The sequence below is a fragment of the Myotis brandtii genome, unplaced genomic scaffold, assembly GCF_000412655.1.
Source record: "Myotis brandtii unplaced genomic scaffold, ASM41265v1 scaffold134, whole genome shotgun sequence".
Taxonomy (NCBI): Eukaryota; Metazoa; Chordata; class Mammalia; order Chiroptera; family Vespertilionidae; genus Myotis; species Myotis brandtii.
In genome coordinates, this window is record NW_005354756.1 from 457163 (window position 1) to 479331 (window position 22169).

At 53.4% G+C, this 22169-nt stretch overlaps 1 protein-coding gene across 1 annotated transcript in view; it reads right to left on the minus strand.

The window, feature by feature from the left end:
- FAM198A (family with sequence similarity 198, member A) overlaps positions 1-21223 on the minus strand; it is a 29944-nt gene extending 8721 nt beyond the window's left edge. Inside the window, exons 1-2 of the mRNA XM_014534933.1 lie at positions 21030-21223; positions 5-981 (exon numbers count right to left, since the gene is read on the minus strand). Coding sequence (XP_014390419.1) covers positions 5-981; positions 21030-21152 — 1100 coding nt within the window. The 5' untranslated portion in view covers positions 21153-21223. The remainder of the gene's footprint in view (positions 1-4; positions 982-21029) is intronic.
- Between the last annotated feature and the right edge of the window lie 946 nt (positions 21224-22169).

Consider the following 22169-nt stretch of genomic DNA (forward strand, 5'->3'; position numbering starts at 1 on the left):
GCGCAGCCCCAGCACGCGGTCCACGTGGAAGGACAGGACCTCGGACAGGTCCCCGGGCCTCTTGATCAGGCCGCAGAGTCCCTGGGAGCAGAGTCCGCTGAGCCCAGGAGACGCGTCTGGAAGGGCACCCTCAGCGGAGAGGCCAATCTGCAGCACCTGCCCGTGGCCGGGGACCCTGGCTTTGCCCACCACCTCCCCCTGGGCCAACAGCCGGAGGATCTGCACATCATGTTCTGTGAACCACGGGGGCACCAGACCGTCGGTCCCCAAGCCGATCAACAGCCCAGGGGGCTCGGGGGCACACCACATGGATCCCTGCAGCTCCCTGATGGAGCCAGGCCACCGACGAGTCCCTGTGGCCGGGCTGGGACCCCCTGCTTGCTGCCCACCAGTCAAGGCTCTACTCCCAGCTTCTGGCAGATCCCTGCCTCTCCCTGGATGGGGCCGCAGGGTCGGTCCAGCAGCCGCTCTCTGGTGCCCTGTGAGGGAGCTGACCAGGGCGCCTGTGTCACTCTGTGCCTCCCGGATGGGACCATCCTCCCAACGGGGTCGCAGGTCTTTGGCTCCTGGACTCCTGACCTCATCCTCCCTCAGGGGTACAAGACGCGAGGTCCTGAGTCTCAAATCTCCTAGAGATGCCAAAGCAAGGTCCCTCTTGACCCTCCGGACATGCCCGCTGTCCCCTCCCGGGGACCTGCTGCTGTCCACTCGGTGGCCTCGCCCCTCAGCACACACCGGGACAGGACTGGTGGGCAGGGCCCAGCCTCTCCAGAAACGCAGGCTCCTTGTCCACTGCCTCCAGCGAGAGCTCAGGGCCTGCGGGGCGTGGCGGGCAGGGGTGCCGGTGATGCCCTGGGGCTCCATGGCGGCCTGATGCTGAGCGGGGAAACGGGTGACAGCCATCACGGACAGCGTCATCAGGAGGCAGGAGGCCATGACCAGCCGCCTCTTGCCCCGCAGCTTTCTCCGGACCCAAGGTACCTGGGGGGCGGGGTAGAAAGAGAAAGTTTGAGACCTGGGATAACATCAGCCCAACCCACAAAACGATGGGGCTGCAGAAGGGAGGCCCATCCTGGATCCCTGAGAGGGAAAGGCACGGAGCCCAGGCGAGTGGCACCCAACCGCCTTCCAGAGAGGTGGGCACCTCGGCCAGCACTCCTGCTTCCAAGCTTGGCTTGCCTGTGTCCAGGGTCTCTTGCCCCGCAGCTTTCTCCGGACCCACGGTACCTGGGGGGCGGGTAGAAAAAGAAAGATTGAGACCTGGGATAACACCAGCCCAACCCACAAAACGATGGGGCTGCGGAAGGGAGGCCCATCCTGGATCCCTGAGAGGGAAAGGCACGGAGCCCAGGTGCGTGGCACCCAACCGCCTTCCAGAGAGGTGGGCACCTCGGCCAGCACTCCTGCTTCCAAGCTTGGCTTGCCTGTGTCCAGGGCAGCCTTGGCAATGCCTGCAGGCAGACATGGGCTTCCCCCTTGAATAAACCGCCATATGACACTGGTCACCAAGCACCATAAGGGTCTCTTCCACATCTGTCCCCACCGCTGAGTGCCGGCCCTCTCTTGATCTCCATGGGAGTCCCAGGGCCGCTCTGCAGGCCTCTGGTTCCCACAAACACACTCTTCCCTCTCCCAGGGGCACAGATCTGCTCAGCTATGGATGACTCCGCCCAGCCTCCCTGCAGCCAGGGGTGGCCACGTGACTAAGTCCTTGCCCATGGCAGGAGTCCTTGCCTGCCCCTCTTGCTCAAAAGGACGTTGGCTGCCAGCCACCAGCTCTGCACCTGTTGGCAAGGACACACCCTGGGACAGTGATTTTCAACGCGTGGTCCCGGGACCATCACCATCAGCATCACCTGGGAACTTGTCAGAAAGGCAAATTCGCAGGCCCCAACCCAGAACTACTTGATCAAAGCTGGGGCCCAGAAATCTGCATTTTTACAAGCTCTCCAGGTGACTCTAATGCTTGGGCACCGTGGAATCACCAGAAGGAAGGAGCTGGGGAGCCTGCAGGTCCCATGGGAGCAGGGCTGCCAAGAGCAGTTTGAGCCAGTGTTGAAGTCAGAATTTATTCATCTTATTAGCTATTCAACTTAAGACAGAAGGCAGTTCTATTTTTAATACGTTGAGAAACCTCCATACTGCCTCCCATAGTGGCTGTACCAATTTCTCAGTCTACTACAAGTGGTAATTACTTTTAGCATAAAGGGGGTGACTAGCCCAGCCGGGGTGGCTCAGCGGTTGAGTGTCAACCTAGGAGCCAGGATTCCCGGTCAGGGAACATGTCCGGGTTGCAGGTTCGATCCCTAGTAGGGAGTGTGCAGGAGGCAGCCAATCAATGATTCTCTCTTATCATTGCTGTTTCTGTCTCTCTCCCTCTCCCATCCTCTCTGAAAAGAGAATAAATCATTGAGTTATTCCAGGGCTCATTGGAATGACTCAAAGTCATCTCTAGTTTAAAGTCTTACAAATTAAACTTTAGAAAGATTGTCAAATATACTTAACCAAAAGCTTATATCATAAACTCTTTGTAAATCTAGGAAAGAACATATATCTTATGGTAATAACTCTAAAAGACATTAATCAAAATTAAACCAATTTTAATATTAAAAATTTTGTCCAGTCCTAACTGGTTTGGCGCAGTGGATAGAGTGTCAGCCTGCGGACTGAAGGGTCCCAGGTTCAATTCCGGTCAAGGGCATGTACCTTGTTTGAGGGCACATCCCCAGTTGGGGGTGTGCAGGAGGCAGCTGATTGATGTTTCTCTCTCAACAATGTCTCTAACTATCTCTCTTCCTTCCTCTCTGTAAAAAAATCAAAAAAATATATTAAAAAAAAAGGGGGTCGTTCAACTCCCAAAGGGGTCTCAACCCACAGGTTGAGAACCGCTGCTCTACAGAAAGGGTCTTTAGATTGTTTCCCCCCCTTTTTTTTAAGATTTAAAAATATATATATTTTATTGATTTTTTACAGAGAAGAAGGGAGAGAGATAGAGAGTTAGAAACATCAATGAGAGAGAAACATCAATCAGCTGCCTCCTGCACACTCCCCACTGGGGATGTGCCCGAAACCAAGGTATATGCCCTTGACCAGAATCGAACCTCGGACCCTTCAGTCCGCAGGCCGACGCTCTATCCACTGAGCCATACCAGTTAGGGCTTGTTTCCCATTTTTATTACAGCCAAGAACTCAGCACTGAAGGTCCTGTCCACACGGCTCCGGGGGGAAAGGTGAGGGTTTCTGTAGAGGAGACCCCGAAGGGTGAAGTGATGGCCCCCACTCCTCATTGACGTTAACTTTTCACGGCGCGTCGGTGAGCTTCTCCTTTCACCCCCACAAGAACATGAGGAAGTGGGCTCACAGCATTCCTCTTACAGATGAGAAAACCATCCACTCCAGAGCGCTAAGATTTGCCCCGGCTCACCCAGCTGGCAAGAATGCCAATGCTGTACATTAAAACTAAAAGAAGAAATGGCCACCGACAAAGACTCGGGGTGTTGTTTTCTTCCTTCTCAAAAGGAAAATATGTTTTCAAGTTGGATTCGTCAGCTGTATTCTCAAAGTTTTAGATACCACTGGGGGCAAAGAAATCATCTTTTTAAAATGTCCCAAGGAGACAGAATGTCTGGATCCCTCCCTAGGCCTTCCTTGGCTTCAGACAACCTGGGGGAGTTGGCAGGTGCGCAGTTGTGGGGAGAGAGAGAGAGAGAGAGAGAGAGAGAGAGATTTTCAAACGGCCCTAAGCAGCTGTCCCCGCAGGGCCACCCAAGTAAAGCTTTGGGTAAAGAAAGGCAGCTTTTATCAAACTGGGGGTGGGGGTGGGGGTGGGGAGGAGGATCCTCTGAAGAGAACTATTCAGCTGAATAATAAAGAGGACATGAGGGGAAGGAGATAGGAGATGACGCACACTAGACAGTTTGGGGGTGGGACCCAGCGGGACCTGCCCGCCTCAGTGTGTGCCCTGGTCAACAATAGGGTGGTTTAATGGTTGGGGAGGGATGGTAACTAGATTTAGAGTCATGAACACTAGGTAGTGTAGACAAGTACTGAATTACAATGGCACCTGAAAAAATACATAACAATAAGGCAAAGTAGTAATAGAGAGCAGCGTCCTCCCCTGGCTAACAAGGGTGAGTCCATCGCTACAGATGGGGCTCGGGTGGTGGGGACAAGGATGGGGCAACCTGGTCACAGATAAACCCATGAACCAGGGTCCCCATAAGATGGGCAGATGGCACGTGGAGAGGATGCGAGAGAGGTCTTCTGAGAAGGACTTGAAAAATCCCAACACGCGCCGGTGGCCTATGCACAGGGACCGTTTGAGAGACGAGGACATGTGAAGGAAGGGACTCCAGTACCGCTTGCTCTGGACCTGCCAGCAGGAGACTTTGTCTCACTTCTGGAGGGTCACAGGGGAGATCCCAGCCAGGACCGTGCCTCCCCTTGGGGCACTGGCCGTCCTTCCCGGGGCCACGTCCCAGAACGCCCTGCTCTAAACCCTGGCACCACCGGCTGCTGCAGAGGAACCGGCGGCAGGGACAGGGGCACACAGCGGCTTCTCAACTCCCAGATGTCAAGAAAGATGCCAAAACCTGGGCCTCCACTAATCGGCCAGGAAGGACGGGATAGCATGCTGGGCAGCGAAGGGGGTTCTTAAGGACAGAAAACGTCCTTAAAAGTGAAAATCTCTTCTCATCTCCTCCTCACCCTTCCTGAGCTGCCCCTGCCAATGCTATCCTTGGCACAGCTGAGGAAAAGCATTCTGAACAGGCAGAGACACCACAGATATTTGGCCTTGGGGGCTTATGGCAGAGGCGGGGCTGAAGGCCAGGGCAGGGGTAATCGGCAGTTCCGCTAGGTTCAGCTCCCCATCTTCTCCCCAAGCAATGCGACCCTGGCTGTCTGGCCGGGTTCTAGCATCACTTGAGGGACGCGGTCACCTTGTGACAGGATGGAAATTTCCTTGTTGCACAAATGGCAACAGCCGGTGTAGGGGATGTTAACGGAGACCACATGTCATCTTAGAAAGCGAGGGCTCTCGGTCGGAGGAAGAAAAGAAACAGGGAGAAGAGCCCCAGGGAATACAGCTATGACAACAATAAAGAGAAGAATGTTACATTTAGAGATAGCAGAAATCGGATCCAAAGTGAATGCTCCACACCCTCCTGAGAATAAGAAAAGCAATTCGAGAAATTATTTCAGCAAAGGCTCGGCCACAGTAAAAATGACTTTTTCAAAAACAGCAATAGAAATGGAAATGTTAACTCTCTCAGCGCACGTTGCTGCCTTTTACTTAGAACATGACCTGCTCCAAGGTGCTTTCACACTTGGGGATGAGGACACAGGGCTCCTTCCAACGAGAAGGGCTCCTTCCAGGGCTGGAGGGGCTGAGGGAGGGACTGGGCAGAAGAACCCACGAGTCCAGCTCTGTAAGACTCATTTCGGACTTCTGGCTCCCAGAACTATAAGAGAACACATTCCTGTTGTTTTGAGCCACCAAGTTCATAGCCATTTGTTAGATCAGCAATAGGAGACTACTGGCCACATAAAAACAAAAAGTATTGGTGACCCAGAGTCCCCTGACGCTGGGGCTGTAGTGACCTGTCCCCTTACTGTCTTCTCCTCTAATTTCTCACTGAGGCTCCTGGCAAAATGAGGCATTCCTGGAAGACAGCAGCTGCAGCCCCCTTCTCCCCCCCCCCCCCCCCCCCCCCCCCCCCCAGCTCTCCTCTTTCAAAAGGGGTGAAGGCAGCCCATCGCGTTTCCCGTCTCCACTCAGTGTCTTGAGTAAATAAGCAAGGACTGTCTCCCCGTCCACACACTTGGCAAGGGCTGCGCAAGCACAGAGACAGACCAATATTTCATAGCTCTGGCTCCGTCTCCTCTGTCTGGCCTCCAGCCCTGGTCCAGCTGGACGTGGCCACGTGCTGTTCGGATGAAGTTGCATCAGTGTTAGAAGGAATGGTCCCTGACCCCGGACCGCACATCACCACGTTCCACCGAGGAAAGGAGCTGGGAGGGCGGCGCTCAGCTCCTCTGTGTCATGAAGCGAAGCTGGTCCAGCACTTGACCCTCCCCCTCCTGTGACAGGCGTCTCCTGGGTCCTCGTCAGGGCACGGCGGTGCCACGGGGTCCAAAAGAATGAGCTTTCCCTTCCCCGTCTTCAAGAAAATGTTCATCTGAGTTCAGGAAATGGGCCCAGGGCAAGACTTTAAAAGGCAAACCTAGCAAGAAGGAGCAATTAGTCTCCAGTGTCTTCCAGGCCACATCCTGCCCCCACATACAACGAAAGCCGAATTGTCCTGAACTTCAGCCACTCGCCCGGTGACCTGACAGTGGGTCTCCGGGGCGCAGCACTCTAAACCCGCAAGTGCAAGAAGGAACGGATTTAAAGGGCCATCGTGCTTTTCCTGTTGGCATTCCTGAGGCCCTCAGCTCCCCAGACGTGGTACAGGGGGCCTTAGACCGAGGCAACGTCTGCCTTCTGACAGCCTGGGGCCTGCGGGAGGGTGCTGGCCTGTGGGGAGGCACCCGTGTGCCCCAGGTTGGTCCAGAACACAGAGTGCATGTTGGCAGGGAGGTGTGGTGATCTCAAAATGCAGCAACAGCCCTGGCCGGTTTGGCTCTGTGGATAGAGCGTCAGCCTGCAGACTGAAGGGTCTCAGGTTCGATTCTGGCCAAGGGCACATGCCCAGGTTGCGGGATAGATCCCCAGTGTGGGGCGTGCAGGAGGCAGCCGATCCATGATTCTCTCTCATCATTGATGTTTCTTTCTCTCTCTCCCTTCCTCTCTAAAATGAGTAAGAACATACTTTTAAAAAATGCAGCAACAGGCACACTGCCTTCCAAACCAGCCTCGCCCCCCACACCCTCACCGCCCCCGCCCTGCCTCGCTCACCCTTCGGTGACATCTTCCAAATAAACCCCCTGCACAGGGATCCTTGTCTGAAGGTCGGCTTCAGGGGAAGCCAGCCTAAGATCCCACCGTACAGGGCAGTTATGCGAACTAAATGAGATACCATGTCTAGTGCTGACAGTTATTCCAGACTCAGAGTAGATGCTCAATTAACGTCATTTAGAAGGAGGTGGCGGGGAGGAGGGGGCAGCTGGGAGATGAATCTGCATCGTGAGGCTCAGAGCTGCCCCTGGCGGAGAACCCCGGGACGTGCATTTTTGGAAAAGAACGTGCTGTTTCCCATCTGAAGACTCTCCCCATCTCTGCGAACCCCAGATCTAGCTCTCCTGCTCTCCCCCACTCTCTCAAGCAAACAGCAACCTGCACGCGCAATACCTGCCGCTTGAAAAAAAAAGAATAGTCAGGCCAGGAGGGAGCCCTGCTAAGCAGGGAGCAGGGGCCAGCAGGGGGACCAACAGGATCTGCTGAGGCCTGGCCACCCTCAGACCCGGCAATTTGATCCCAGACCCCTTCGCCCATCCCCAGACACCATCACACAAAACTATCTTCCTGTGACTCTGCTAAAGGGAGTGGCAGGAGGGTCACCCAAGGTGTGGGCCTCAGAGGGTGGAGAGTGGGCAGGAAGAAAAACTTCTGCATCACCAACACCCAGCAAAGCGCCGTGGCTGGTGGGGTTGCCCATCACAGGGCCGCCAGCCCCACCATGGAGTGGACAGTGTCCAGCCCACGTTCCAGCCTCAGCGCCAACTCACTGCTCGGCACACGAAGGGAGTGTGGAGCGTGCACTTCTGCACAAGGTCCTGGGCGCGTGCAGCGGCCAGGTCTCTGCTCCGGGGACAGAGTCACCTACTTGTCATCAGAAAGACAAACAGCCTCTTGGGCTTTGTGCACATTCTCCGGGGAGGCCGCAAGTCCTCAGGCCCAGTGTGGATGGCCCACAGCCCACAGACACAGGCTCAGCAAGGGACTGAGCACCCCACATCCAAACAGTCCTAGAGGGCCCCACCCAGACCCCAACGGAAAGATGAGCCCCGGCACAAATCTGCTCACTACAACCTTTCTCCAGACCCTGAGCTGCTGCCAGCGGAGGCAGAGGCGGGGCCAGCGGAGGCGGGGCCAGAGGAGGCGGCCGCTCAGCAGGCTTTCCTACTACCACCAGCCCATAAGCGCTGAGCTCCCAGCCAGGCTGTCTGAATGCTGATTCCATCTCCACAGCGTCCTTGCTGTGTGACCTTGGGCCTCGGTTTCCTCATCTGTACAATGGTGATAAGAACAGTACCTCCCTCCCAGGAGGGTTCATTCATTAGTGCATGGAGCAGCTATTCCTGAGCCAAGCACTGCTCCAGGCAGAAGAGGTAAGTCAAACACAAAAGAGACAAAAGTCACTCCCCTTATGAAGGTGACAGTCTGGTGGGAAAAGTCACTCATAAAAACAAATCACTCCACTAAGGGAGTTTTATGAGCTGTTGTAGGTAAAACATTCAAAACAGAGAGAGCCTGGCATAGAGTTGGGTTCCATTAGTGTTGCTGTTACTACCACTATGGTGGTAATTTTCTGACAACGCCCACGGGGTTACCTCCGTCCCGTCCCCGTCGTAGGGCTCCTGGGACCCTAGAGATGGGCCTGGGAATCCTCTGCTCCCTAGACAGGAGGGAGTTAACCGTGGGTTCTTTGTTCTCCCCCCTCCTCCCCGCATTTACTGGTTCTGGGGCTCCAGCCTCCACGCTGATTATACGTTGGGGCAGCCCTGCTGGCCCCAAGAGCCCTCTGCGTACCCGTGACTGAATCACCATCTTGTTCCAGCGCACAGACCACCAGTGTGGGAACACCGCAGAGAGAAGGCATTCTGGAGACCCTGTCATTTGTTGGAAATTTTCTCTGGTTGCCTTTTATTAACAGCCTTACATTTTGGTTTCGGGCTTGGGGAGGGAGGGAGTGGAAACTGCTGCAGAAAAAAAGTTAAGCACGTTCTCTCTGGGCTGTTCCAGAGCTTTCTACTCTCTGGCCTGTCAGGTCCTGCTAACACTCCTGTGGCTCGTGCCTACAGCCGTCATCGAGGAAATGCTGCATTTCCGTCAGAGATCCGTGCCCACAAGGTGGGACTCTTCTTCAAGTTTAGGGCTCCCCCACATCTTAAGGTCAAGAGCCCTTAAGTACCAGACATACGGGGTGACCACTCTGTAAGGTATGTAAGTGTCTAAGCGCCCTGTTGTACGCCTGAAACTACTATCATGTTGTATCTCAACTGAAAATAAATAAATTTTTTTAAGAAGGAACCCTTGAACTTGGCACACGTTTACATCTATCATTCGACTACATCTTTCTCTAGCTCACCATTACAGGGATGGTCCGCGTGGCGGATATAAAGGCAGTCCGTTTATAGCACACATCCCCCAATCCAGAACCCCTTTTCCTGGGAGCTACCCCCCAACTCATGCTCCCCCTCATGCTCCCCTGCAGGATCCACCTAACTGTCCTAGAGGCCCCGTTGCTGCATCTCTGGCCCTGTCTGTTGTCCAGGGACCATGTAATCCCAGCTCCCATTAATTGAACACTTACTACGTGCCGATGACTATTGTACATATGCTCACTGCAGCACAGAACTCACAAACCCACAAGGGGGCAGTGTTATCTTCATGGGGGACCTGCGGCTGCCAGGTTAAAGGCTCACTGACTTGCCCGAGGTAGGAAGCAGTTTGAATCCAGTTCTGATTACCACTCACCCTCTGAAGTCTTCATGCTTTAAAACTGTCCTGAGTCAGGTGTTGTGACAATTACAGTTTAAACCCAGTCACCCTGGGCCACCCCCAGGGAGATGCGTGAGTGTGAACGAGGAGCCGGGAACCTTTCCTGACAGCCATCGAAGTGACTGAACAGGGTGGCATTGCCCAGTCAGCCATCCGCACCCCCTCACCGCCACCCCCCCGCCAAACGAGAAGATTTTAACTCAAGTTGCAAGAGAAAATGTTCTGAAAAGAAGAAATACAATAGCACCTTTGTAGTTGCCATGGGATCTCTAGGGCACCAGGAGAAGGGGGGGTGGTTGGGGCTGGGGATAGAGAGAACTCGCTGGGTGAGCTAACTCAGACCAGAACCTGCAGACAGTGGCTGGGTATGCGGGGTAGCTGGGGGGTGGGGGGGAATGGAGGGGAAGAATATGGGGGGGATGCGAGTGCTGTCCAGGAGGCCACCCACTGCCAACGGCCAGTTCCTGAGCCAGGGTCCAGGTCCCCCAGGAGGTGCACACTGAGCGTCTGTGTGGACAGACAACAGAGCCACTCTGTCCAGGAGAGAGAGGCCTGTGTGTCCCGCCCACCCACCTCCAGCACAGGATGGACATCCCAATGGCCCACTCACGGGCCATCCCAGCCTCCAGTCCTCCAACCAGCTGCAGTTTTCCCCTCTACTGGACCCAGAGTCCCACCCGGCCTGGCTTCCGTCCTCCCACCCACCTAACACTCCTGCTTCGGGGCAGGGTGCTGGGACCCCCCACCACGCAGCTGCGCTGTGGGTCATCCGATTACCCCTGAGGCTGGACTTCATTCATCTCCTTTGGGGAAATGGATGAAACGGATGAAGGCAGCTGTGGATCCTGAACTTTTTGAAATCGTGACCCTTTGATCAAGTTACAGGTTTGGATGTTCCCTTTCCACTCAAACATGTCACCAAGCATTTAAAAGCACGAAAGCCGCTTTTTAAGTCCTTGACAGAATGTCTTGAGAAGTCCCCAGTTCCAGGTGCCCTGAAGTCACCTCGCAGCACTGGTGCAAAGCCAGCCTGGACAGGGGCAAGGCCAGCGCCGGACAAGCCCAGTCCGCCCTGCTGATGTGCTCCCCTGGCAGGAGCGCAGGGCCCACCGTCGGCCTCCACCAGCCAGGCCAGCGGAAAACGTCCCTGCTCTGCGGAGCCCCCGCTCAGAGCCCCTGCCCAGTGCAGCCCGGGCTCCGGCCCCGCAGTGGCCCCCTCTCAGGCTGGGAGGACACCTGTCTGCCCCAGTGCAGGTGCCCACAGGCGGGGCCAGTCCTTTCTGCCTAAGCCTCACTCTCCTCACCTCCCATCCACACAGCTCCGGCTCTGACTTGTCGCTTTTTTCTCTCCCATCCTCTCTTTTAGCCGATCCCGCTGCTGTCTTTGACCAGTTTTTTGGCTGATGGTGTTTCTGGAAAAATCCCTACCCGACTTGGCTCCTAAACATGGAGCCGAGAACCTGCTGCGCAGCCAAGATGGAAGGATCTGAATTCTCCAGATGGTTCTGAAGAGACTGTTTGCTCATTGCAAGCAAACACCCTCGAAAGCCAAACAAAAACTGCCCACAAGTAAACAGCATGTGACACAGCCCCTTCCCACCGCCACTTAGCAGAAACCCAAGCCCACGGCCGTTGGGGAAGCTGGGCTAGGTGAGGTGGGGCCGCTACAGCCCCTAACCACCCTCCCACAGGGGCGGGCAGCTGGGCCTGTGGCCAGGAGGACGGAACCGGTGTGGCTGCGCTGGCTGGCAGAGGGCACCAGGGACCGCGGGCAAGGTGCTAGGGCAACGTAACACGGTGGTCATTTAGTATTGCAGCTACATCTATCCATCTTACAATTATAAAGGCAGAACCAATTCAGAGGATGAAGGGAGAAATGTCAAAACATCACCACTGCTCTTAAGAATATCACATATTTATCTGTTTTATAGAATTAAAATGATTGGTATCCTTTTTAAATAAGTTGCTTCTATATCATGATTACTTCTAAGTGTGACTAAAGGACACACAGGATAAATGAAAGTGAAGACGAAGAGAGAGGAGGAAGGCAGGTACAGGAGGAGAGGCCCGTATACCCAGATGCCTGAACAAGAAACTGAAGTCACTCCTGACCTGCCCTCAGGCCCCCATCTGAGGTCGCCAAGGGCTGGAAGTTGTGACCCCAGAGCCCTCCCAGCTGCTCCCTCTCGCAATGCAGGGCCCGTTCCTCCATCCTGTCCACCAGGATCACAACTGATTGATCGTTCCCCAGACATTCCCCTCCACTCCACTCCCTGCACCACCCCCACCTGCTGTCTAAAAAGCAAACACAACTCCACCTCTCCAGGCTCAAAAGCCCTTCCCTGGTTTCTCTCTCTCTCTCTCTCTCTCTCTCTCTCTAATAGCACAAATTCCTGGCTGGGTCGGGAGACTACTAGTGCCCAAGAGCCAGGCTCTGCCTCCAGCCCCATTTCTAGGAGGTTCCCCCCAACTCCCTCCCAGCCAACTTTTGACAGCTCACTTTTGCCTCTAGGGCTTTGCACATGCTGCTCCTTCCGCTAGGTTGCCGTTCCCTCTTTTTGTTTTATTATTTTTTAACTTACATACAGTAAAAGTAAAAATGTTAATGTGCAGTTCTATGAGTTTTAACACATGTATAGATTGACCGCTGCCACAAATCAGCATGTAACAGTTCCATCACCCCAAAAGGCTCCCTTGTACAGCCCCTGTGTAGTCCCAGCCTCTCCATCCCTGGCCCCTGGCGATGACTGCCTGTTCTCCATGCCTACACTTCCCTTTTCCAGGTGTCACATGAACAGAATCACACTGTACGGAGCCCCTGAGACTGAGTTCTTCCCCTCAGCATGATGCTCTGAGAGTCACCCCTGCTGTGGCACGCATAGCACCTTTTCTCTTTCCTGCTGAGCCGTGGTAGAGATGGGTCACAGGGTGTTTATCCAGCCCACGGCTGGGGGACATCTGGGTTGTTTCCAGCTTGGGGAACTATAAATAAAGCGACGACAAACATCTGGATCCAGGTTCTTGTGTAGGCATGTTTTCATTCTTCCTGGGTAAGTACATGGGATTGCTGGGTACACAGTAAGTGTGTGTTCACCGTCAGAAGAAACCAACAGACTGCTTTCCCTGTGGCTGCGCGGCTGTGCGTTGCCACTGAGCGTTCCTGTCGCTCCGCATCCCGGGCAGCACTTGATACTCTCAGGGTGTTCTGTGTTTGTAGCTATTCCAGTGCATATGTCATGGCTGTTCTTTTCTTCACTTGACAGAATCCCTGTCCCCGGTCCTGGAGCCTCCCGGGCCCCCTCACTCCTCAGACTGGGGGCATCCAGCACGAGGATCCCCCTTCTCATCAGAGCATGTAGCTCACAGGAAAGAAACACTTCTTTGTGCTTCCCTCTCCCCTGAACCTACTACCTGCTCCGCCCCACATACGCGCCCACACAGGTGAACACACACAGGCACACACAGGCGCACACACACAGGCGCACACACACACAGGCACACACAGGCGCACACAGGCGCACACACACAGGCCCACACACACAGGCGCACACAAGCAGCATCACTAGGCTGCATACTCCCCGGGGGGCAGGGTCTGTGCTATTTTTGGTTGTACCTTCTGCCTGAGCACAATGTCTGGCTTAAAGCAGGCATTTTCTGATGGATGGATGGATGGATGGATGGATGGATGGATGGATGGGAAGGCAGCAGGGAGCGAGAGGGAGCACCAATATGCACTCATCATAGATTGTGAATTCCCCTTTCGTGGCCTTCTAGATGTGCCACTCAGGAATTCCAAAGCCACAGGCAGTAAGACTCGTGCCCTGCCCAAAAGAGACACGTGTTCATCAAAACCAGGCAAGGCTTGGAGACCAGCACGAGGCCCCCACTGTTTCCTCATCTCCCAGCACCCCATATCCCCTCGCCCTTCCTTCCATTCTCACCCCTTCACCCTGAAGTCACCAGCTGCTACTTAAAGCACCTCCTAGCTTCCTCTCAGTCCGCACTTCTGGAGCCATCAGGCCAGGCCCTCGGGAATATGGCCAGACCCAGGCCACTTCCAGGACCAGGTGTCTGTGCTGTGTACAGGACATAGAGGTCCACACAGAGAAAGGCAGCCCGGAGTCACCCACAAACCACCGCTGCATCCTCGTTCTCAGGCCTGTAGATGCAGGCCAGTGTAGACACCTCCAACAATACAGGGATTGTGCCCCACATGCCCCAGAATGAAACACATTAGCAGTCACATCACAAACCATCCAGGCAAAGGCAGCTCAGGTGGCGCAGCCCCGGGGCCTCCAGGAGACCTGTTTCCACGTTGGTACTGTGCATGGAGAGGGAGGGCTGGAGCTCCCGGCCTCCTCCGAGGGGGTTGTCAGCATCTCTGCGGCCCGCCTGAAGCAGCCAGGGCCCTCATTTCTTTGTGAGGCCAATCCACCCTCCACCCCCAGTCCTAAAATACACTGTTTTAGGACCAACTCCTGCTTGGTATGGTTGGGCCAGCGGATTGTTTAAAACCCTCTGCTCCCAGCCAGCCCTGTGCTCAGCTGGCTCGTGTATGCAGCAGGAGATGCAGGTGAGGCGGGTGACCACACAGAGAGGGTATCCGATTCCTTCAGGCTCAGCCTAGATTGCCAGTTCTGATTCCAAAACCGGTTTAACTTCATGAGGGACTCAAATGCCAGCGTTAGACCCCAGGGGCTGCCGCTGAGAGGGGGCTGCCTTCCCACCCAGCACGGAGGCCCAGGGAACAAAGCCTGGGCCAACCTCTCCGCACTCTGGGCATTTCCTGCCTGGTGAAGAGAGAGGTTTAAAGGAGCAAGAACACTGTTCTAGAAGAGGAACTGTCTGCACCGGATCCACACATACAGAAGAGCCCCAGAGCACCCCCTCGGCCGGTACTGAATGGAATGCGTGGTGACTTCCGTAGGGTCTGCTTGACTGTTTGCTTTTGGTCTTGACCAAAGGAAAACCTATTTTTGTGGGACCTCGGTAAAACCCGCATTCTTCTTCTAGCACCTTTGGGGGCACCGAGTGTTTTCACCTCTGATTCCATTTGCTCCCTGAAACAACCGATTTTATAGACGAGAAGTCTGAGATGCAGAACAGTAGAGGGCTTGCTCCGAGTCACACACAGCCTAGTCCGGCACAAACCCCATTCGGACTCAGGCCCCCTGCCTTTTCCCCATCACTCCACGCCGCACCCAATGCCTCAGGCATGTGATGAAGCCACTGTGTCTGTGAGGGGACCTGCACACGGACGGAGCGGGGAGAGGAAGAACTGAGAGACCCAGGCTCCAGGCCAGAGTGACCTTCAGGTCACCTTCTTTCACCTGGACTCTTCGCCTGGAGACTGACTCCCCTCTGAGCTTAACCTCCAGCGATTTTAGCTCTTGGTTCTTTCGAGGAGAACTGACCCATGTGTGGGCTCTCCTCGGACCCCCTTTTCCCCTCATGGTGCCTGCCTGATGACATGCTGACAGCACAGAACGCAGACAGACCGGGGACGTGCCTCCCACACCCATGCTCCGGCCCTTGCGGGTGGCTAGCTGCGGGAAAATCTTTGATGAAGAGGCTGAAGCAATTAGTTCCCGTGAGCTTGTCTGACTTCCACTTAGCCGGGCTCAGAACCCCATTTCCACGGAGAGTCAGAAGCTGGCCATGTGCCACTGAAAACAGCCCCAAGTGGGAAGTCCACAGCAGGGAGACGATTATAAAAATCCTGGTACTGATTAGAAGTATGGTTATTAAAAATGTGGGCGTGGAAACTCGCTTTGATAAAAGGTGAAGTAAGACAAATCAGGTTGTGAAACTGCATGTTCGGAATGATTTCAATTCCTTAAAATACTACTCAGAGTAGGAAATACATCACAGCGATATTCATGGTTACCTGGAGAAAGAAGTTGGCTGCAAGGTTGTCATTTATACATCCCTCAACAATCAGGAAGAAAACTTTTTTTTTTAATTTGTCAGTAAAAGTTTTAATTTATCAATATTTTTAATCCAAGCTCGGAGTCTTTGGGACACATCAAGTCTCCCTCCATTACTGTAAGGAGAGATGGTGAGTGCCCCAATCTTAGCTCTAGAAATATACACACCAAGCCTTGGCACAGACGCATAACCCCTTCAGCAGAATAAAAAATGCCCTCAGGCCCTAACCGGCGTGGCTCAGTTGGTTGAGTGTCATCCCATGCACCGAGAGGTCACCAATTCAATTCCCTGACAGGGCACATGCCCGGGTTGTGGGCTTGATTCCCAGTAGGAGGCATGCAGGAGGCAGCAGATCAAGGTCTCTCTCTCTCTCTCTCTCTCTCTCTTTCCTCCCTCTAAAATCAGCATAAACATTTTTTAAAATGCCCCCAGGTCTTTCAGCTCAGTGTTTATCTTTGCAAAAAGACATTTAAGGATTCCAGACTTTTAGCTTTACATTTTCAACTGAGGCTTTCCCATCTTATGTACCTTGGATCCATAAAATGATGGTGTGAGCCCTAACTGGTTTGGCTCAGTGGATAGAGCGTTGACCTGCGGACTGAAGGGTCCCAGGTTCGATTCTGGTCAAGGGCATGTACCTTGGTTGCGGGCACATCCCCAGTGGGACATGTGCAGGAGGCAGCTAATCGATGTCTCTCTCTCATCGATGTTTCTAACTCTCTATCCCTCTCCCTTCCTCTCTGTAAAAAATCAATAAAAATATATTTTTTAAAAAATGATGGTGTGAAGGAATTACTGGATAAAGGCTTCCATATTCAAACAAGTTGGGGACGTTTTAATGAGCTTAAGGAGTTTTCTCTATGGCAGGGCTCCCCAAGAGGGGATGTAGTATACATTATTTCCCAGATGAATTTCCCCCAAACCTTCCATTTCAGAACTTGTGATCACAGAGTGGCAGCTCTACTGGTGCAGGGATTAGCGGGGAGGTGCGTTTTGAACCCCAGCCTTCTAGCCCCAGGTTCTCAGTCCTGGCTGCACACTGGGATCACCTGGGAGCCTTAGAAAAATACCATGATCCGGGCCCCCCTGGATTTGGTCTGGGGAACAGACAGAATCAGGGCTGGAACCCCCTCTTCCCCACACCATCTGAGCTGTCCATGCTAAGAAGAGCCACCACCAGGGTTGGAGTTTGACTTCCACATTATTCACACATCATCCATTTTTGGAGTGAAATGGAGTCTCCATGAACATCTGGTCCAATCTCTCATGTTACAGAGGAGGATTCCCAGCCCCCCGCCTCTTCCTTTGCTGGGTCCAGCCAGTGCCTGGCTGCCCCTGGGGCCCCAGGCTTCTGGACCACAGGACCCTCCCTTCCTGCAGAGGGAGAAGCAAAGAAAGCCTTCAGATGTCAAGGCCATTTTGCTGCCAGAGGTTGCTCATTGGGCCCCTATCTCTGGCAAGTGGACCCTGACGCAGTGACATCCTGACAAGTCCTCCTCCTAACACAACCCCAGAACTGAGGCTGAGAAGCCAGGAGCAGCTGGCTCAGGGGAACAGGAAGCCACACTGGCAGCGGAGCAAATCCATGCCCCTTCGGCTGCCAGAGCAGAAGGCAGGCACCTTCTCCCCTCCCTGAACTCTAGCCCCACCGCAGGGCACCTGACAGGCTCTGCCATAGACACCTTAGAAGCTCAGAGACTCCTGCACACCAGCAATGGCCCTCTGAGTGATGGCCTTGGCCTCCACTCTCTTCTGGCAACTCTCTTGCCCCTGAACAGAGAATATTGTAGAAAAAATCTCTACATTTCTGTCACATTCTGTTTCTTCAATCGCTCCCTCTTTTCAACCTTAATTTCTCTTATCTGCTGTGAGAAGAAAACTTAGGAGGATTGGGGACAAGGTGTTCCTCAGGGGTGGGCAAGGGGGAGATGGCACACACACACACACACACACACACACACACGCAGCCTCATAAGCACCCTTCCTGAGCCCCCAGCTCCTGTTGACCAGCTCTGGGCCTCCAGTGCCAACACTGCCAGGACACCCTTGCCCAGGGGAGCTGTTCTCCCAGAGACCCTCCATCCCACGTGGAATCCCTAAAGCCCTTCTAAAACCCAGGCCCACAGCGACACTCCCTGAGAAGTATCTCCCGAGCTCCAGTTTGCCCTCTGAGCATGGGCGTGGGGAGGGTCATCCCAGGAACTGAAACCCCACAGGGCAGGGTGGTGGACTGTGGGAGCCGGTGGGGTGGGGCCTGCAGGTAGCTTCTACCTGGAACAGAGCTAATCAGCAGCCGCCCCAGGGGAAGCCCCTTTCCCAAAGCTGCAGGGGGGCTGCAGCTAAGCTGCCTCGGTCCTGTTCTCAGAGGGTCTGACCACCTTTTCTGCTTGCTGGTGTCTGTGAGCTCTGTCAGTGGAAGAGGGGCTTTCACACGGTCCCCAGCCTCATGAATGACAGCCCAGACTGGCCAGCGCTCCCACACCTGTTCTGTGGTCCTGGGAGGTGGAGAGGGGTGGGAGCCAGGCATTGGAACCTTACCAGGGCCAATGTGATTCTATGGTAATAAACGTAAGGCAGCACTTTTTAATATTCAAACGTGGCTAAGCTGTAGAATATAAAATTCACATGCATTTGCCAGGGGAATAAAGCGACGTTAAGAGGTCTCACACATCTGAGGCTGCCTTGGGTGCCTGCCAGAATCCTCTCCTCTCCCGGCCTGTGGATCGGATGGAGTTTGTGCAGAGACGAGAGGAGGTTACGGAATGTGCGGGTCCACAATGAAGGCCCGGAATTAGGGTCCTCCCCACCAAGGGAAGCAGCAAAGCTGAGTGCCCCCATCCTCAGTGCAGAAATGAAAGGCGCCACTGCCCCCAGGGAACCTTCGGGGAACAATTCAAGCCCGCAGGTCGCAGGCTGCGCAGGTTCCCCATGCCCACAGGGGTGCATGCTGCAAGTGGCCACCTGTGTGGGAGTCCGCCCCACCCTTCCACCGCGCTTCCCCTCCTGCGATTCCTACCATGTCCCCCACGATGGCTGGACCCACTCCTCGATGCTCAGTCGGCTCACCAGCTCATCCTGCCACCCCGGCCGCCCCGGCAGTGGCTTGCCAGGCTTCCCTGGATGTGGGTTTCCAGGACCAAAGGTCCACAGCTTCCCAGCAGCCAAGTGGCCCCTGGACAACTCCTGGGTGTGCGATGTGCGCTGGGATGCTTGCGGGTGGAGTTGATAGAGGAGGTCTGGGCAAATGCACGTGGGATCCGCGGGAGCCCTCCCGCAGCCTCGAGCCTCCGCGATCAGCTAGGAACGTTTGCAGAGTTTGCAAAGTCCCTGCGGCAAGTCCTGGCCCAGCCTCTCCACTTCCCCGAAAGCGCGGAAGGGGGAGCTCCTTTCACAATAAAAGCCCTGCCTGGGGCAGCTGCAGCCACCTAAAGCGGGGCCCAGGTGCTAGGAAGGCACTGTCCTGCCCTCCAGGGCTGATAAACCAGGGCTGGAGGCAGGGGGCACAGCTCAGGGCCTGAGCGCATCCCCAGATCCGGCCTCCCAGGTGTGCAGATGCGCTGCAAGCCGGCAATCTGGAGGGACCTGCTGGGAGTCGCCAAAACCATGGTTTTCCTCTCCTCTGGGGACCCTGAGACTCTGAATCAACATGTCTACGCGCGCGGACCTCTGTTGTGCACTTTCTCATTCCCTGTCCCCCTGCTTCCTTCTCTCCATGCATGCAATCCAGGGAACATCTGCCAATAATGTTATTTGAATGTCAATAACAAGCAAGAGGTACCACCGTGTTGAAAACACTCTGGCTATCTACTCAAGTTAAATATCCCCGTGCTGTGACCCAGCAAACCAGACCTGTCCCCAACAGAATTGCCTACAGATGTGCACCAAAAGCCAGGTAACGAGAATGCTCATAGCAGCATTATTCTCAGTGATCCCCAACTGGAAACAATCCAAATATTCAAGAGATATGAGTGAATACATCAACCAAAAGACACGTAAAAGGGTATTCATAGTAACTTTTTTCACAATAGCCCCAAATCTGAAATCACCCAAATGTCCATCAGCCAGTAGTATATCCAGTCAATGGAATAGCAATCAGCAATTTGAAAAGGTCACTGCTACATGCAACAACATGAGTAAATCTCACAGACAAAATGTGCTGAATGCAACTAAACATAAAAGTATACACACTGCCCTAACCAATTTGGCTCCATGGATAGAGTGTTGACCTGCGGACTGAAAGGTCTCAGGTTCGATTCCAGTCAAGGGCATGTACCTTGGTTGCGGGTACATCCCCATTAGGAGGTGTGCAGGAGGCAGCTGATCGATTTCTCTCTCATCAATGTTTCTAACTCTCTATTCCTCTCCCTTTCTCTCCGTAAAAAATCAATAAAATATATATTTTTTAAAAAGTATACATACTACCCTGGCTGACGTGGCTCGGTGGTTAGAGTGTTGCAGGTTTGATTCCCAGTCAAGGACACATACCTGGGTTGCAGATTCGATCCCCACCCCTGGTCTGGGCATGTGCAGGAGGCAACCAATTGATGTATCTCTCTCACATGATGTTTCTCTCTCTCTCCCTCCTTCCCTTCCACTCTGTCTAAAAATCAAGGGGAAATATCCTTGGGTTAGAGGATTAACAACAACAAAAAGTACAGATACTAGATTATTTCCTTTCTATGCAGAACAGATAACCCTAACCTATAGTATGGAGTAGAAATGGTTAAACCTGAGAAGAGGTTGGCTGGTAGGAAGCAGTGGGAAGCCTCCGGGTGCTGTCTAGATCCCAGCACAATACCTCCCACTGTTGGCCTCCACTGAAGACTAACTTGCTATTCACAAGCTTGCTTATTCTCCCTTAGCAATATATGGCGACCATTTCCACGTCAACAGAAGTAACTCTCTTTCATGAATTTTAAGTTGCTGTTGCCTTATTTTATTAAACATACTTGTAGGAATCTTGTCTCCCTAAGTTAGTTATGAATGCTGCAAGGGTGCGGCTCCACCTTACAGAGCACATGGAGAAAGAGAACTGGGGACCCGTGGAAATAGTCAAACCTGGGTTTAAAACGGAATCTCGCCTGTTTGGGCTGTATAACCTGGGACCAAAAGATGTACCCATCCAGCCTGTTTCCTCATCGACAAAATGGGAATGCCTACCTCGTGAAATGTGTTAGAGATTTTTAAATAGACAGTGAATGTAAGGAGCTTAAAACCTCACAGGTGCTCATCAGATGGCAGCTCTTCTCTTCCACCCTCACCAAGGGCTTGCTCACAGAGCCCTCGAAAAAGCTCTGTGCTGGGGGTGGGAGCGGCTGGGGAGAGGTCAATGAGGGAAAAAGGAGACATATGTAATACTTTAAACAATAAAGAATTTCAATTAAAAAATAATAATGAAAAAAAGGGGGGAAAAGAAAAAGCTATGATGATCCCTTACCTTATTCCTGTACCCAAGCAGCAGTCTAGAGGATGATTGAAGGGCTGCATCAATGCAACATGCTTCCCAATGCCAATCACTTTTTCTCCAGGTCAGCCGACACTCTTCAGCTGACGACATCATTTAAGATCTGAAGATGAATTCTGAGCACTTGGGTGATGCGTATCTTAAATGGCTCTCAGTCACGGACAGCGATCTCCTTGGAGGAAATGCACTGAACTTCAAGGCTGGCAGGCAGGATCTGCCCCATCCAGGCTGGTCCCAGAATCAAGGGTATACAAGAGAAATGTTTTAAATAATGTGGATTTGAAAAAGTAAACAGCACCACCGTGTGGTCAACATTCCATGTGGAAGCTGTTCTAGGCCTTGATTCGGTCTCGAGTTCTTCCTACTTACTAATAACCCGGCTTCACAAGGGTGGAGACAGAACTCAGAATTATCCTATGACCCAGTGAGTACAGGGTGGGGAAAAAGTAGGTTTACAGTTGTTCATATGGAAAATAATACAGTAATTAATAACTACTAACACAAAAAATAAACTGTTTGGCGTACTCACAACTACAAACCTACTTTTGTCCCACCCTGTATATATCTAGAGTATGTACCCACAAGAAATGAAAACATACGTCTGCATTAAAACCTGTACACTAATGATCATAGCAGCATTATTCATAACTAGAGGCCCAATGCACAATATTTGTGCAAGCCTCGCAGCCGTGGCTGCCTCAATCCCTCCCTCACAGCTATAGTGGCTGCCTGGATCCCTTCCTCGCGGCTGCAACCCCGGCTTCATCTCAGAACGACATCCGTAAAGGTATCTGTCTAATTAGCATATTATGCTATTATTATTATAGATGCCCAAACTGTGGAAACAACCCAAATGTGCATCAACTAATGAATGGATAAGCAAAATGTGATATTATCCATCTAATGGGTATTATCTATATATATAAAAAGCCAGCGACCATAACACGATCACAACTGGAACGACCAGAGACCAGAACACCGCGGTCCCTCGCCCAGGCCGGCCCCGCCCCCAGCAGGGACCCCCACCCCGATTGGTGACATGGCTGGCCTGCAAACCACCCACAGCCCCTCACCAGGCTGGCCCTGCCCCCCCTGTGGGGACCCCACCCCACT